General features: G+C 37.9%; 1 protein-coding gene across 1 annotated transcript in view; it reads right to left on the bottom strand.

The window, feature by feature from the left end:
* Window positions 1–18,302, bottom strand: part of ipo11 (importin 11) — a 119,321-nt gene that overhangs the window by 52,530 nt on the left and 48,489 nt on the right. The window contains exons 16-20 of the mRNA XM_005918993.3: window positions 12,344–12,470; window positions 5,539–5,572; window positions 5,302–5,342; window positions 5,082–5,198; window positions 2,961–3,074 (exon numbers count right to left, since the gene is read on the bottom strand). Coding sequence (XP_005919055.1) covers window positions 2,961–3,074; window positions 5,082–5,198; window positions 5,302–5,342; window positions 5,539–5,572; window positions 12,344–12,470 — 433 coding nt within the window. The remainder of the gene's footprint in view (window positions 1–2,960; window positions 3,075–5,081; window positions 5,199–5,301; window positions 5,343–5,538; window positions 5,573–12,343; window positions 12,471–18,302) is intronic.

Below are 18,302 nucleotides of genomic sequence, written 5' to 3'. Positions count from 1 at the left end.
AGCAGATTCCCTGTACACTTTCCTGGCCAAAAAAGTCACACATGTCAATATTTAGTTGAACCATCTAAAGCTGGCATCGTTTCAATAAGCAAACCCCTGCAGTCTTTATCTTTCAAACTTGGGCCGTCTACCAGAGGCCTGGGAGCTTTAGGGTCCTGCGAATTATCTTTGCCTTTTCTAAGCTGTGTTCTTCTGGACGAATCTCAGATGTGGTTCTTGGGATCTGCTGGAGCCATTTGTCCAGTTTGGGGATCACTGCCCTGAGTGCTCCGATTATCGCAGGACCACTATTACATTCTCCTTCCACATCTTCTCTAGCTCCTCTCTCAGCCCTTGGTAAATCACAAGGTTCTCATGTTCTTTCTTCCTGATGTTGGCTAGCATTTGGGAGTGATACATCTATCACTACAGCCTTCTCCCTCTGCTGTCAGTTTAAATATTTAATCGCAATTAATCGCGTGATTCCCTACAGTTAGCTCGAGACTAATCATAAATTAATCACAGATTTCTTTATCTTTTCTAAATGCACCTTAACAATATTTTTTTCACGTTTCAATATCAGCACGGAGGTGGACAAACAGACCTGCTTTAGTCACATGTATATTTATGTAATACTGCTCAGAATATTCTCCAGAAAAATCTCAAGGGTACTGCATGCTCAAAAAAATATGCCAAAAGTAGACTTAAGCATATACTTCCTCACAATATAACTGCCAGCAAGACATAGCCACCCATGTAGCTATGGCTGTTGAAAGTTTGTCCCTTGTTTTAGATTGTTCAGGCGCCTCAGTTGAAAACTGTCCAGCATTGTCTGCATCAACATGTTATTATCACATTAACGTCAACAGCCCTTATCTCTGTGTGCGTGTGTGTGTATATGTAAGTATATATGTGAATACACTGTCTGAGTGACTTCAAACAATAACACTGTTATTGAACTGACAAGAAAAAAGTCATCCAAATTCAGTTCAAAGTTTGTTTCATAAAAGGCAAAAGACAACCTTCCTTTAAGCAAAACTGTCAGCAGAGTTAGACAAGTACACAAACACGCACACACAGCAAAAAAATAAATACTTACATAAATCAGAATACACACAAACACACAAGTCAAGCACTCAAAGTTACCAATTATAGTGCCAACAAACACGATTGTTCTAAATTATGGATTATGCCCTCTGAAGCATTTCTCACCCTTGATACCTCACTTCCATCTTTCTTCACACATACACACAAACTCCTCTTGATGAAAACTTAACCACTATCTGACACCATGGCCTTTTAAAGCACTCTATCACTTTAAGCTTTACACATCCACTCTGTGTATTTATAGAGAACACAAGATCATTTGGAAGAGGATAAGGGAAAGATGCTGTTGATGATGCTAAGTGCTTGGACACAGTCCCACTTTGGGGGTGTCAGCTCCTTTTATGCAGTTAAAAAGCAACTCCCCATAAAAAAAGATCAAATACGAAGAGCCTGACTTAGCATGAGGTTGTGGTAAAGTTAGGATTATCGCAAGCTTAAAGTAACTGTTAAGATTAGGCAAGTACTGGTTATGGTTAGAATACATCTTAAAAGTCTTCAGAAGTGCTGAAAAATGACTCTGTGCATGTAGCAGGGGAATAATCTGTGTGAAGGACGACAGGATCCAAAGTAGCATTCCAGATCTGTCAGCACTGTTTTACTGATAGCATGACATTAATTTGGTCTAAATATGCCATCTCTTACATTTATGTGGGTGTAAAACGAAGACAGCATTTCTCAATCCCCAGATGGTGCAACCCTTCTCTCTCCATCAAACAAACAACAAAAAAAAAAAAACCTCCTACAGGCAAAACTGAAGTTTAAAAGCAAGTAAGCCAATACGCCGGCTATTATGCTGTTGGATCACTGACGGGCATGAGTTGGTTGTGCCAGTTCCAGCTGGTCCTAAGCCAAACAATCCATACACACTTCTATGCAGTTCTTTGCAGGTACAGGACTGGGTACATTAGGACTAGGTCCAGGTACAAAAGGGTTAATAACACAAGATACTCTGCTGTACCTTACATTTTAACTTTTAAACATTAACATTTTTCTGCATGTATTAAATTTAAAAAAAGAAATTAGCATGTGGCAACACAGTTAGATAATCTAAGGCCCTTCAGCTGCAGATTTTCATTTCGTTTGCCAGATGTGTACTCTTGTTACTCCCCCAGAGGAAACATGTTTGTATCACCAGGCATTTCATTTCCCACCATGAGCTAATGCAGCCACACAGGGGTCCAAATCTTATTCAAGTCTGAGATAAGCACCTTCAGTCCATAATAGCATTCTTCTTGGGACAAATGTTCTTCTCACTATTTAAGTTTATGGGGTTTCTCATTACTGATATCTCCAAATTAAGTTGCAGATATTTGCAATCTGCAGCTTAATTCTCACAACCCACAACTCCTATTGTCTCCTGATATCTTTAATTCTAATAATAATCAAAATCAGGTGGATACCTTCTGACTTTGACTCTGCTCATAGTTGAAATGTAATTAATTATTTGAAAGAGGCACCAGCTGTGACCCTGGGGTCCTTTGGGAAATTAAACAACAGACCACTGAATATTAATATTGAGATTTTTGCCAAGAGTGTTTTGAAAGGATCTTGAGAATGTGTACCTACAACAAGGATTAAAAGCTCTGGGGATTGTGAAATCCACGACAAAACTGAAATTTGGTCAATCCTGATGTTTTGGTTTTTTGTGTGTGCTGTTGTTGTTTTTTTTAAGAAAACTGTGAATCACACTTATAAACTTAATCACTGTAAAGTTTATACGACAGATCAACTTGTTGTTTAACATTTTGACTCCTCATACTAATCAGTCAATTCACTCAATTTATTTGAATTGAATAGTGTGTGAATACTCGATTTGCAAAAACTGGACCGACTAATGCAAAAATAATAAATTGTAAATTTGAGATGCACCATACCTGTACCAGTTGGATAAGTGTAGTTAGTATGGCACACCGAAGCATGTTGTGTTCTTCAGATTGCTTCCAGAGCAGAGGCAGGTATTGAACTAGACAGCCTACATAGGGCCGTATCTGAAAAAGAATCACATTAGATGGCAAATAAGAAGCAAAGAAAATGCTCTGCAACTTAAGTTGCAGGTTTCACAACAGTTGCAACTCATGTTCAATTCACATCAGACTCCCGTGGATTTACAGAAATTAAAAGTCTCATTTGGGAGCAGAAAAGGCGACAATGGTGAATTCTGATTCGCTGCTGTCTCAACAAAGTGTTATGCATATTTACTGCATGCCCAAACAAACTTTGAGACTACTCGGGCATATTTTCTCTCAAAATTTTCTTAATATTGTATACAAACTTGGCATAAGAAAAACAACCAGCCATCCAATAAGAAAGTTTTTTTGGGGGGGGGGGTGTTTAAGTGAGAAATTGAGATCCCTTTCCTTTTATCCTCCCTGGCCTCCCTAGAAGCCCAAATCAGTCACTTCAAAACACATTTCAGAGGAAAAGCTGGGTACATAAAATACTAGACAGGTAGGTGAAAATTCATAATATTTTTTTTCTTTTAAGTCTGTTTGTCAGCAATGCGAAAATTAAATGTGCCAACTTCATAATCTGCAAAACCTCTTATGGAAGCTAATTTTGTTGACACATGTTGTCAGTGTCTGTAGCTCCACAGCAGCTAAGGCATTACATTTTACCAAACTATAGAGGATATGACACATGCACAGTTCATGAAAAAACTTCTCTGTCCTCAATCATCCTTTACAAAACACTGTTCTAATACCAAAACGGTATCATATCCATTTCCGTTCTTAGATTACATCAAATCTTTTGTTTAAATCATGTAAATATCTGGGTAGTTAGAGACTAAGTGGATGCCATCACTGTCATTCCTGTGTGAAATTACAAAATGTGATGGCACACTGTGCAATTTAGGTGCAGTTACTTTGCAGCCAGCCAACTCCAGGACATTTGAGTATGGCACTGAATTAACAACTACAGAAACTATTCTGCCTTTTCTTGTACTGACTTGTGCTAGCCCTTTCTATTCCCTATAGTGGCTATGTGGCCGAGCTGCAGACCCCACACTGGGATTTTTTTGCTCGATTACACCTTTATGAGGAGCCACCTAGGAGCAGAGAGAACAGTAAAAGAAAGAAAGAAAATGCTGTGGAGCCTTGAGGAGAAAGATAAAAAGCGAGAAAAACAGACCCACAAAACCACCCTAGGATGACATTTGTGAGACTGACAGCATAAAAAGTAGCTAAATCTCATATCTGTTATCATGTTCATTTCAACTCAACCCATAGTCGTGGTTTCATTGCCTAGTTCCTCAACTGCTGCCACTCTTTGCGGGTTCAAAATCCCTCGTGAGAACAGTTAGAATATTAATGGGATTTCCAGTGACACTAGAAGTTTAGCCAAGACCAGTGACTGGGGGAAGTCTTAACCAGATTGACAGTTTGCTAGGATAAAAGCCATTTTTGTGACAGATTTAAGTCAAGGAATTATTTAAGGGATGGCACTTAAAATGGATCTGAATAGAACGTAGGGGGGTCAAAAGGAAAGGCATTTTTTTCCAGGGCTGGCAGTTGAATGGATTAAAACAACTTAATGGATGCTCAAAAAATCTAATCCATATGGTTACAAAAGCACTGCAGTGGCAGAGGAGAGACTGTATCTTCATTGTAAATGAGAGCAGACATCAGAACAAGCGCTGCTTGAGGCTTTGTGATTTACAAAGAATCAAGATTTGGGCTTTATCTTTTAAGACAGATGGCCGTTTTACCTTGGTGGTGTGGGTATAGTATGAGGTGACTGGTGATTTGTATCTGTGATTTGATGTTTTTTAACAGCTTCACATGTCCCCTGCAGAGTCCAAGTCAATAAGTACAATTTGTGGAGTTACACTTCAAAGAGCACTGCCAGAATATATCTTTTCAGATGTCGAACACAAGGGCTCCTTCAAAGACACTTTGGAGTTTGCCTCAACTTTTCATACCGTAAATGTCATCGTGCAGTAATATAAAGATGCATATTATTTAAGGAAAACTTCTATCTGATATCAAACATCTTACCTGGATGCCTACTCTCTCGATGACGCAGGAGATGACATGGAGCACCTGCATTTTAGTGTCGCACTCTGTTACCTGCTGCAACAACTGGAAGAGCAGCCCAAAGATGGACTCAAGATACTAAACAGGGAGACAGAATTTAAAATGTCAGACATAAATACTGATGTCTAAAAAACCTTTTTTGGTGTTTTCTAAAACTTGAATTTCAGAAACTTGTACTCACTGGAAGGAATTGTTCTGTCCGGAACTCAAAGTCATCGACAGGTGATCATGAGTTAAAGAAGAAGTCAAACTTTAGGGTAGACAGATGTTAAAGCAATTCACCAAGATACACTCAACCATTGTACATTTGCTTTTGCAAGGTCGCAGTCAGTTTACAATAACACTCAAAAGAATGATAAATTCATGTGCTGCTGAAGTTAACTACCCTTATTTTCAAATAGGCCTATCAAAAGGATATTGAGTTTAAGAGTTGTAGCCGTCTCAATCCGCACCTATAAGAGGGGGAAAAAAACATGGCTCAGCAGGTAAAATTAAGCATCACATTATCCATCTAAACCGATACAAACAAACTCACATCGGGCGAGAAAAAATAGAAACCATAAACCTAAAGTAAAACAACTTTTCAGAAATAAACAAAGCTAGTTTGCAAGGTACCATGTTAGCCTAATAAAGGCCATCGAAGTGGCTGCTCAGCTTTCTGTATCACAGCAGCATAATCTGGCAATGAGTATGATGGCAGAAGGTTAAAGGTTAGCAAAAAAACTTAAATGCCAGTCTACTAACATGTCTCAAGCTTTAAATTCACATGCCTGTTTGGGTATATTCAGGTAAGATAACCCAGAACAGTCATAGGTCATACGTCTAATGATCAGTTACAACTCTCAGGTTATTGCCTGTAAACTGACAAATGAGCACAATTTGGGTGAAGAACCCTTAGGTGATCAGTGAGAATTTGCTTAAATCTGTTACTGTAGGAGGAAAAGAAAATCTTGTGAATTATGGACAGATGGACTGTGGACACATCAGCATGGCATGAACTTATTGGTCCTTTGGCCAGATTTGCTAACCCAGATCTGAGAAATTCTTTTAATACAACAAATCAATATGTGTGATTTTGACTATTTTGTTACGGTTGGAATGTTATCGTTTTTAGCCTGCAAACATTTTTGCAAGGTCTGCATAGCAAATTTCCCCAAAAAGGTGCTTAAATTGCATTTTCCCTTCCACGATAATACAAATGGGGTTTCAAATCTGGATCACAGATCATTTCATATTCATACACTGACTGGAAAACTCAATTGGCCTCTGTCTTTCTGTTTGTGTTGTACAACACACACACACACACACACACACACACACACACACAAAAAAGTTCTTTATGAATATGGAGCACCCCATTGATCTGATCTTGACCCTCAGATTTTCTCTCAATACTTCTTATCTTGACTAAAAAATATTGACAGTTTCACAAGCATTACCATCATCATTTATGCACATAACACAATCATTTTCAAACAACACGAGTGCAGAATTAAATAATCTTCTTTGATTTTTAGAGTTACTCTGTTAGGGTAAAGCCAGAAAACTGCAGAAATCAAAATTTTAATAAACAAGATTTGTGTTCTCCATTCTTATGACTCCCACACACACACACACACACACACACACACACACACACACACACACACATACATTCTTTGCCTCCACCACGTCAGTCACATCATAATTTATCCTCCTTATCTATCCTCATGCATATTTCTACATGTATAAAATACTGCCAATTCCAAATAAAATGTAAAATTGTTCTGTTTTTTTTAAAGGACAATAGTAAAAAGAAAAGGCGTTTGCATTTAATTTTTAATTCAGAAATCACAATTATCTATAAAATCCTGAGCCATTTTTACTGAAGATTTTGGTCTCCATTTATTCTGCCTCATCACATCATGCCAAGTCAAGGTTTTGGAATTACTGGCACCAAACCAGTGGTATGATCACACTCACACTGGCACATTTTTCTCAATTATTAATTGACTTACTCAAATAAGCAGCATAACAACTTCTCCAGCTTGTGGTGTTTATACTTTTCTAACACTATGAACAGCTCATATTTCTGAAGCACAGAAAATAAACTGATTCTCATATTATGTTTTATTTTTAAAAAAATGACATGACTGCAATAACTGTAAGTAAGCATAATCTAAGGTCTGCATCTCTTTGATAATTAACTTACAACGCACACATTGACACATTAGGCAGCAGCTTAGTCAAAATATAAGCTGTATGATATCTGTCCACTAAACAGATATGATACATTTGGCCATTTTAAATGAATACAATCATTTGTATAACAATACTAATATGGGCTAACAATATTATAAATCCATAGACAAAAATTTTAAGCATCTGTTCTATACTGAAAATACAGGTGACGAACAAAACAAATGGAAAAAGTACATTAATGAAAGATAAATCTGAAATTCAGACAGTCTGGTTTAGACACGAAGAAAAAACACAGCCCTTCTGTCTGCATGTTCATAAAATACTGAATATGGTTTTAATAATTCCGCATACATTAACCAGCAACAAAAGGAGTATGTTGATGAAGTGGGCTCTGCAAGTGCCATCAGCACTGGCCTTGTTGGCAATTGGAATACTTATGAGTGAAACTACATTCTAATTCAACAAAGCATAGAGAAAACCATGGGTTAAAAGATGGAGATAAAATACTCAGATGGGTCTTATACAAAAACATACGTATTGTCCGACACTGTTACATGAAACATTCACTTTAAAATGTTACTGATGTTCAAAATATCTGAGGGGTTAAGAAGCCAAAAATTAAAAAAAATTAAAAAAAATTCATCAGATTTATGCCAACTATAAAAGTAACTGAAGGTCTAACCAGGGAAAACTTACATTTAACCAACTCAGTGAATCTGACTAAGATAAAAGTAACGTGAAAAAGCAACACCAAATCCAAAACAATCATCTGGAGTAAAATGATAATGAGCATCATCTAAAAAACCTACATGCATATTAAGTAACACAAATGCATATCCTCTTCTGGAAAATATTTCAGCCAGTGCTCACTGAAAAATTGTAAGTGTTAATTTAAAAAAAATGCTGGCAGATAAGCAACAACCATTTCCACAATTTGTAGTTACCGATGAGTTAAGTTGCTTTATAATACATCATTATAATACAAATTAATGATTAGTGTTCACATAAATACATGTAGGTTGTAACGTGCGGTGGAGATGAAGCCAGCCGCGGAGATGTGCAGGTGGATAGCGAATGAGCAACAGTTTCTGACTTTCCAAAAAGTACTCATTTATTTACAATATCAAAAGTAAAAGTGCTACCTCTACCACACATTACTAAAGAGCACACTAGTCCGCGTACACACGGGAGCATCCATTACAGGAGGAGTGCGAAGAAGAACAAAAAGGGGGTGACACCAGTCGTGAGACAGGAGGCGCCGCCATGTGGTGATACACTGCATTACAATAGCAACTGTTACAATGTGTATGTATGTGTAAAAGCTTAAGGAGTTAAAAGCTTAAACTCACCACAAGACTATTTTTAACCTTTAGTAAGACTCTGTGAGTAAACAAACAAGAATGCTGCAAAAACTAGAACACCTTGAAGAAAATGAGGAGATAAAAAAAAACTGTCACAATCCAAGTAATATGCATCTGTGATCTGTGATTTAGCTCATGAATGCCACTGATGGATGCTAATAAAGCGTGTGCATGGATGGCTGTCTCACATATAAAGCTCCCGGAGTGTGCAACACTACCACAGAAGTCTGCGGAAACTATTTAAGAGAGCATGCTTGTGATAATCAAAATGTTAATCTGATCAAGACACCGAGGGCCACTGCCTTATCACCCTTTCTAACAGTAAATGGCACCATAAATTACAAAAAAGCTCATCACATTGCATTCAGTACAATGACTGAGGCCATTAACTCATCAGGAAAGTATTACAGGTCACAGATCATGTTGTTTTTCCCATAGACTTCTGCACAATTAGACTTCTTTATGCAACCAAATGGGCTTCCTTTTTCCATAACAACGAAGAGTTTGCTGCACTGCTGCATGAGCTCCTACATCTATCTTTTAAATACAATGCGACTATGACAAGGCGCTTCAGTCTAATTTTTGGACACAAGATGTCATAATTAAATAAGTGAATAACTTTCCATGTTAATAATAAAAACAGAGCAGCAACAAGGATATTAACAACTTAGATTGTTTATAAGTCTCGAGGTTTGATTAACAATTCATTCAGGTAAAGACTTTCTAATTGGCCCCGAAAGATACTGATCAGGAACTACAACATGATTAGTGAGCTGGTCAGTTATGTAAATGCAAGTTTGCACGAGGAAATGCCGCTGAAATGGTAACAGCACTGAAATTAATCTCTACTTTATATCACAAACGATTTACAAAACCCATTTACCTACACAGGGTGTAAATAAGAGTAAAATAGATAATACTGGCATGTAACTAAATTATCACATTAAGTGCGCATTCTTTTAAGTGCAATAAAAACCATCTGTGCACAACATCTGGATCAAAGCAGCCAAACGTATATAAGGTAACACCACACAAATTATGATCAAAGTTCAGGCTGGACCTTTAAAAAGCAAAAATCATTAGTGATTTCAATTAGGCTAAATTTGATATAGTGGCGCTACACATTTAGACTACCTAAGAGGCAGAACAAGACATGTCTGTTTGAACTATGAAATGCTGCCTTCAAGCTACAATCACTGAAAACATTATCGAGCTATTTTTTCCCCCTCCTGTTTTGCCAAGAATATCACTATAGCAAATTTCCTTGATCTATCATGACATCATTTTGAGGCTCACTTCACTACAACTTAAATTTTGTTTCGGTAGAACAAAGACAAATCTGAGGCCAGCAGATTGTGCGAGTGTGAGTGGTGGGGAGTTGAAACTGTTACAACTGTTTTGATATTTGTACTCCCCAAGACATCTGAGGGATTACAGCAGTGCTCATCAATTGGCATATCAGATGTGCCTTTATTAGTCAAGAAGACTGCAGGCTTTTGCACGGCATAGACTTGTGCTTGGTTATCTGTGGCATAGCTATAGACAACTCTCCCCACCATTGAATATTTGACATGGAAGTTGGGCCTTTTCATGTAAAAACAAATTTGCAAAAATTTTAATAAATCCTACACCCACCTCATAAAGCAAATTGCTAAGTACACTAGGGCTGCTACAAACGATTATTTTGATAGTCGACTAGTCACTAATTATTGCACCAGCATGCATCAGCTCTTATATAACTATCATTAGCATACAGCTTTAAGTGTTTAAGTGCTAACTAAAAATGAAGACAAGATGATAGTTTATTAAATTTTAATGAAACAGCCTTCCCTCATATCTAAAATATAACGGGACACCGGAGTATATTCTCGAGCATCTCACACTTCTGATAATCAGTTGTCTGCTTGACGTTTATTCAGCTGTGCAAAAATACAACTTTAATCTCAGCCAAACCGATTTACTCAGGAACAAATAAAATACTAAAAACAGCCAAACAATAACATTTTTAGGTTATCTAAGTGACTTATATATCATGTTTAACCTGAGTAGCGAAAGACGGTGGTGGGTTTGAAAACGATTTGCCGGGAGTCTGGTGTTCTCACCAGCTCTAGTGAGCTTTGCCCCGGCTAGCTATCGAGCACGTCGGGACGCTTTTGAAAATATGTGGTGTCTTGATAAACTGAGCAGATATTTGAGGTTTACACAGCTACATTCTCGCCTGAAAATATGTTAAACGTTTATTTTGTGACCCAGAAAGAATAATAAGAGTAATATTAAAACTAACTAGCTGCCGCCATTGGAAACTAAGCAGGGCAGCGCTATGAATTCTGGGATAGGTTGGCCCACGAAGTATACACCCGACCCATCCTTCAAATCTGGGGAAACGAAGGCCGCATTTGTCGGAGTCTTCGAATTTGGACAGTCTTCGTCATGTCGCTGTAACGTAATCGGCCTACAATTGCACAGGAGGATGCGGTTCCTGAATTTGGACACAGCTACGATACCGGACACTGCTTCTTCTTCTTCTCTGTTTCAGTCCGTTATTACACTCTTAAGTCCTACTACTTATTCCTACGTCTTACAAAGCTTCAAACAACGCGTCGACTATTAAATTAGTCGTCGATGATTTTGATAGTCGACGTAATCGTGACTAACCGACTAATCGTGGCAGCCCTAAAGTACACACGTTTTTATTCTCAATTCTAACCTATAAAAATGACTGACAACTCCTGTTGCATGTACAGGAACGGATAGAAATACTCAGTTCCACAAAAAGTGAGCCCGTTTGAATGACATGTTCCAGATTTGTTCAGTGTCTGCTATTTGAATTGTATTTGAACCCTGAACAAACTTCTCTAAGAGCATTAAGTAGTGTTTCACAACTTAATAGAAGGTTGTTGAAATTCAAATGCGCAGTACATTTTCCAGTCTACATACAGACACAAATCTATCTCTGTTAATAGTGAGTAACTATCCTATTTAGCCACCTACTGGCAAAGAAAAGTCAGCAATCTGAAATGAATTTTACTCAATATACATGAAATGTATTTTGTATTCAACATCATACCCCCACAACATGACAGATGATAATTGAGTGTCAGTTAATGGACACAGAAAATGATATTTAACTGCTACCTCTTGAGTGAACCAATCCCTGATCACATTTCTGGCTGTTTGGAGATTAAGTATTAAAATCTTAACTTTAATTAAAATGTTATCATATTACTAGATATAAATTATGTTAAAAGAAAACAATCAAGTGCATGAGGCAGAAAGCATATCAGATGATTAATCTAATTTTACCTTATGGTGAAACTCAGTCCAAATTGGGGTTATGGTTTTGTCAAGGCCACAGCTAAATAAAAATGTTAGTGGATAGTAAAGGAAAAATTCAAAATATAAAATCTACAGTAAACAGTAAGTTGAGAAAAAAGATGGAAAAAGCTTGTCACAAACTCTGATTACATTTGGCTTTTTTATGTAGAAAGATGGCAGCACAGTGGCTGTGGTTTCACGCTATTAAGCAGAAAACTGTGTTTGTGTAGCCGGCTGTGCACTTTCACTAACAGCCCATTTCAGTCATTATGAACTGAACAGAAGGGTTTTTTGTAAGAGAACCTGGCACTTTAATCACCAAGCACTTTTGAGTGGGAAAAAAAAAACTGTATGTAGCTGCCTTACCACCAAGTCGGGATCCTGCATGAGACTTAAGATGACCTCATAGAGTAAAGGTCGAAGGTCAGATTTGAACTTGACAGAAATCCACTGCCCTATTAGCCAGATGACTCGTCGACGAATCAACTTGTACCTGCAGGACAGAAGAAGACAAAGTAACTTTTAGCTGAAAACCTGAACAGATGACTACTCGGTGCTCTTCAATTATATCGTAATATGGAGAAATTAACCAGCTGGCGCTATAATCTTAGAACCATAATGTGAATACACAGCAGTAGTTAGCAGACCATTAAAAACTGCTGGGCCTATTCAAATAATGAAATCTGCACTGTCATTGTTTAAGGCTTATTCAGAATTGTTTCTTGTGTTGTGTTTTTTTTATTGTTGCCTCCTGTATGCTGGAGGCTATGGCACAATTTGTGCTCTCAGGTAAATATCACTGTCACTTTATTACACCCTACAGATAAGTCTGAACTTGGAGTGTAAAGAATGTATTTGTTCAGACACATTCTACTGTATGTGCATTTGTTTAGCTGAATTCATATGAGCAAGAGACTGAAAGCCTGAGGGACAATGAATCTTGTGACTAATGACCAAGTAAGAGAATTGGCCTAGTTAGAAAACTAGAATACTTAATAAAAAAAAAATACTTGTGTGGAGTAGTTATGTGACAAAAGCAAGCTGCATGTCTAAATTGCAAGACGCTATACGTTTGGAAGTTATTTTTCAGACAATTATATTTGGCAAGCTCCTTTTGTATGTCTAAGGACCACCTTGACAGTAATGATAGGGACTGAAGGACAAGGGAAGAGACAGATGAGGATAGGGAGTGACACTCTTGTTGGCTTCCTGTCAAACATCCACAGGGAGGCAGAGATCATAGCCTGGGCCACCAGCCAGAAGATGCTAAACAACAGTATGACTCAGGAGGTGGAGATGGAAAAACAACCTTGCATGTGTGCATTACAGTCGTGCTGATGGAGGATGATGTCAGGGATCGATGACGGTCAAAAGGTTAATAGTGATAGCTCACCAGTCAAGGCTGTTTTTTTCCAGTTTACCCACTGATGCAATAAATCGATAATATTATCATTGTTCTGAGATTCATAATAATTTTTTAAAAAGCCAAGCTACAGTGTCCCACTTCCACATATAACCAATACCTGCAACACAGAGGGGAACGATATAGTAAAACCACAACAGGGTACATATTATATCGAGTGGATACACATGGATACCACAGTGGTATGATGCTCTGGCACCCAGCAGCGATGCCATCACTCACTGGAGATACCATGAGGGGCAACAGGACGACTGGACGATGAAGCAAATCGTCAGCTCTAGTGTGTATGCACAAAACAAGCTACAAGTCTTGATCTTAAAAAAAAAAAAAAAAATGTATAGCAAATAACATTAAATTAAAGGCCTGCTGCACAGGATCACAAAGAACTGGAGCATCAAAGAAGAATGAACAATCCATCAATGACCTTTAAAGTAAAATAGAGTTAACCAGACAAACTGGATTTCCACAGGTTTTTTTGAGGTAATAACACGTGATGGTTCCAAAATGAGAAAGCAGGTATGCCAATGCCACTGGCAGTAAACAAGCAACTGGGAACATTCAACCAGCTCTCAATAAATCAAAATGCTAGCATCTCTGATCCAAAGAGAGAGTGACACTGCATGTAAATTATCCCATGATCATCTGTTATCATACTATCACTTTCCACCAAAACCTTAATAACGGTCCCTTCAAATCTTGGCCCCAATAAAATTTCCATATTGCTTTCAACTCTGGAATAAGTCTAAGGGCAAGCATTTAATTAACGAATAAGCACACATATGAGGCATCAACAGGCACATCCAAGAATCAACAGGCAATGGCATCGGCTTTAATTAAAGAGTCTGTCTGCATCCAAAACGAGGAACCAGCCAGAAAAATTGGCAATGTGAAAGGAGATGCATGATGCTCAGACCACAGATGTCAGGAAAGTTTAGAGACAAAAACTGCGACCACAGCAGCATTGCCACACAAAAATGAGACGGCATCGTGAGCCAAGATTGGTAAAAAAAAAATAATTTAAAATCTGCAAATGATAATACGTATGCATTTTTTAATCTTTAATTCTGTGGCACAGGAATTTCAGCAGAGTTCAGGGCTGAATTTGAAGAGTTATGATTAACAGAGAAAGAAAGAAGGAAAGTTCATGTAAGGAACACATTTCCTGATTTGGTGATGATTTATCAATGTTTGATTTTTGGCAAGTATCTATCCCGCACAAAGAAATAAACAACATTTCTGTATATAAGCAATATTTTTTCTAGATCATGTTGTAGAAAACCAGTTGCAAAATGTCTTTGAGTATCCAACAAATAAATCTTTATCCTTCTCAGCATTATTTCTGACTTTGTACTGACGTGACTAACAGACTACACATTTCCAGGGCTATGTTGCATCTGTGCATGACTGGAAAAAAATACTGAATATCTGCTTCAGCAAGGGAGATTACAGGTGGTACAGTCTATTATTAGTGCAGTAGCAAAGTGGAAGAAAAGATTAGAGAAGCAGATGGACAGACAGGTTGACAGAGGTATTTGTCAAAGGTCAGACATGACTCATCCATGCTAAAGCCGTTTCCTCCTCCACAACTTCACACAGCTGTCAGGAACCCTGTTCATCATTTCTGGCAAGCCCATGGGAAATCCGTGGACAGAAATGAGCCCAAAGGAATTTTACATTATTGCCGAGAAAGAAATCTTGCACAGTTGAGGCTACATAAATGTAATTTATTTCATACATTGCTGTGTGTATGTAAAACTTTATTTTCTCAATACTTAAAATTCCTAAGCAATGTAGTGTGAGACTTCCAAGTCTGAGAGTATGAAGAACCTTTTACACAGTGGCACAAAAGAATTCCCTTTACCATTCCTGCAAAAAGCGATTCAGCCTGGATCTAAGGTTCGAGTGAACAGTTCTACATCACTGCCGTAAAGATTTAAGCACCATTTTTAGATTTTAGGACTCAAATTTAATTCACTTAGTCAACACCAAATGGAAGAGCTTGTTAGTCACAATCAGAGCTAATGCAAAAGAAACTAAAGAAAATGCAATGATATGACAAGTAGTATTAAAAAAAAAATAGCTGCTGCCAGAGCTACCCCTCATCTTCAAGTAAATGCACCTTTAGTACAAATGTGAAAATCCTACATCACCTCATTTCAGCTACTGTATTCACAAGACTTTCACAAAACTTGACTTCTGGTCACCTAAAGGCCAAGGTTACGATAATCGAATGCATCCAAGGTTTTTAGTGGATGCACCTATGGAAACATTTTGAAAATCCTAGGTGTCATCTTTCTCGAGTGATCCTTTTCACAGGATTTACAGAACACTTAATCTCAACTAGTCCTAAGATTTTTAGATGTATGCCACCTCATGAGTTACTGTATTCACAAAGTTGGGTGTCCAAACTGCCTGTGATAGCACAAGACTTCATGGTTGAGGGATAAAAATGGAACCCCAATACAGGCCCAATCAGTTCAAGACTACTTGAAAAATGGCGCACACACACACACAAAAAATAAAAATCACATTTCGCATGGTTGGATCTTAACAACTTCCCAAGCAGAACTTCAACATGTAACAAGGAGAAATGGAAGCGAGTGAATGCTTTAAAAAAAACAAACAAACAAACAAAAAAAAAAAACAGAAATCAAACTTCCAGGAATTGGAGTTGGATCGTCTCAGTGTCTTGACAGACAGCCAACTGGATCCTCCGGCTCAGTGCTGGTTAAAACTTTTGGGTCTTCCACTTGACTTTTCATAACCCTCAGGATCATTTAAGAAATTCCAAATGACTGCCTTGCTGCGTCCCACCTCAGCAGCAATGGTGCGCTGTGAGAGATCCTGCTTATGCAGTTCAACTACCCAACCATGTTCAAAATGGAAAAGTTTTGGGGGTTTTTGCCTTTGCCATCAGAATGTCATGACACTGTGACTACCTGACAGAAGGTAACAATAAATCCACTTTTTTTGCACAGATTTGACCTTTTAAAAGCATGTGGTCATAAACTTTTGATCAGCCTGTTTCAGTTTAAGCCTGGTTTTCAATTAATTGCATGCTCAAACAAATGTTTTGTCTCCCTCCCATTTCTTCTTGTCACATGTTGAAGCTCTACTTGCAACCTTGTTAAACTCCAACCATGCAAAATGTGATTTTTTTTTTTTTTTTTTGCCATTTTTCAAGTGGTCTTAAACTTTTGATCTGGACTTCATAATAAGCCCAGTTTTGTGAGTGCTTGTTTTCCCCAAGGCTTGACCCCATGTCAACGTGTTTGTATCACAACGTGCTTGTGATACAAACCTAACAAAAATCAACCCAATGTGTCTAAAACTAGCAATAAGAGAACACCAAGACTTAAAAGGTAACAACTTTGAAAAGTCTCTTGGCTAACCAACAGATGCTTTTTACTCCAGACAGACACATCAAGCAACAAAGGGAATGTCAAAGTGCCAAAGTGTTTCACAGCCTTCTATGCTGGCAAAGCCTGGAAGCAAAATAATTGAACACAAACCATATCTGTTTAGGTTACAACAAAAGGTGTTTTTTAGGCTAGTCCAAGTAAATAACACAAAAAAAAGCTCTCAGCTATGTCCAAATACAAGTCATGTGTTAGTTCTGAATATGTATGAGCTTCAAGATGCCTCACTATCTCCTCTGTTCTTGTCAGGCACGCTGTCCCGTCACAGGTAAGACAGCTGTTTTGGCTTAGGCAGAAAAGGGAGGAAAATAGTGACAGCAAGTTAAAAATTAAAGTACTGTTTCTCATGAGGGTGACTGTACACACAATGTGCATCTGTGTAGTCATTATGCCAAATACTGACAAACAACTCACTGGCTGCCTGAGGCTCAGCCATAGGTGTAAGCCACACACAGCAGCTTTGCTGACAGATTTGGGTGCGAATACATGCACTGTTACTACTTCACACCAAGTGATACAAGCAGACTTATCCAGGGCCTAAACTTATCATGAAACCTGCAAACTGCAAGAGGTGCAAGGGCCTTGTAAGAAAAAATACATATTAAAAAAAAAAACAAAAAAAAAAAAACTAGCAAATAAACATCTACATAGCTTCTACTGGATGAGCGGCTCAGAAGCATTAGATGGAGGGTGATTTGTCTTTAATACAGCCATCACAATTCACAATCAAATATCATTTGAATGTAAATTATATTCAAGTTGTTTTTAAGTCTTGTAAGTAACTCAGATCTCAGTTGTAAACACCATGAACTGTAGACTAAGTTTGCATTCTTAGGCAACACTTTGCTAAACGGTTAGGGACCCACAGCCCTGAAATGCTGATTTGTTTTAAAATGGAAAAAAAAGTTTGGCAGATTTCTGATCTAAAGAATATATTCAACCCTAAAGAAACAACTCAAGATGATAAGTGGCACAGAAACTGTATCCAAGCAGGAAACAGAAAATCCTGTGAGTGAAAGGACAAAGACATTGATTCAGCTATTGCAATGATAATGTTATTTGCAAGAAACGGGTTTTTCTTGCATTAATAACAATTATACCTGTCACCTGAACATATTACTGTGGATCTCTGGGATTCTATTATGTGTGAAAATGTGAGATCACAATATGTACGCCATATTAAACACTCCAACCGTGAATACCCAAAGGGCCAAGGAAGGCAGACAGTGCAGCATCTGGGAATGTTCTGGTAACAGTGACAAATGTGCATCGAGCAAGTGTGTCAGCCAGAAAACCTGCTTTGAATGTGACGTCTGCAAATACCAAACAGGTATTGTCCCCTCTGCTTCTTTCTTCCTACTGACACTGCCAAGTTAGAGAGCTATTTTAGCTATTCTGTTGCTGTGCTTTATTTGTTGCTAGTAGTGGCTGGTGTGTGTGTGTGTGTGTGTGTGTGTGTGTGTGTGTGTGTGTGTGTGTGTGT

The sequence above is a fragment of the Haplochromis burtoni genome, unplaced genomic scaffold (genome assembly GCF_018398535.1).
Source record: "Haplochromis burtoni strain Fernald_Lab_line unplaced genomic scaffold, NCSU_Asbu1 Contig_34, whole genome shotgun sequence".
In the NCBI taxonomy this organism is placed as follows: domain Eukaryota; kingdom Metazoa; phylum Chordata; class Actinopteri; order Cichliformes; family Cichlidae; genus Haplochromis; species Haplochromis burtoni.
The sequence above is the reverse complement of the archived record's forward strand: the minus strand, read 5'-3'. Positions and strand labels throughout refer to the sequence as shown.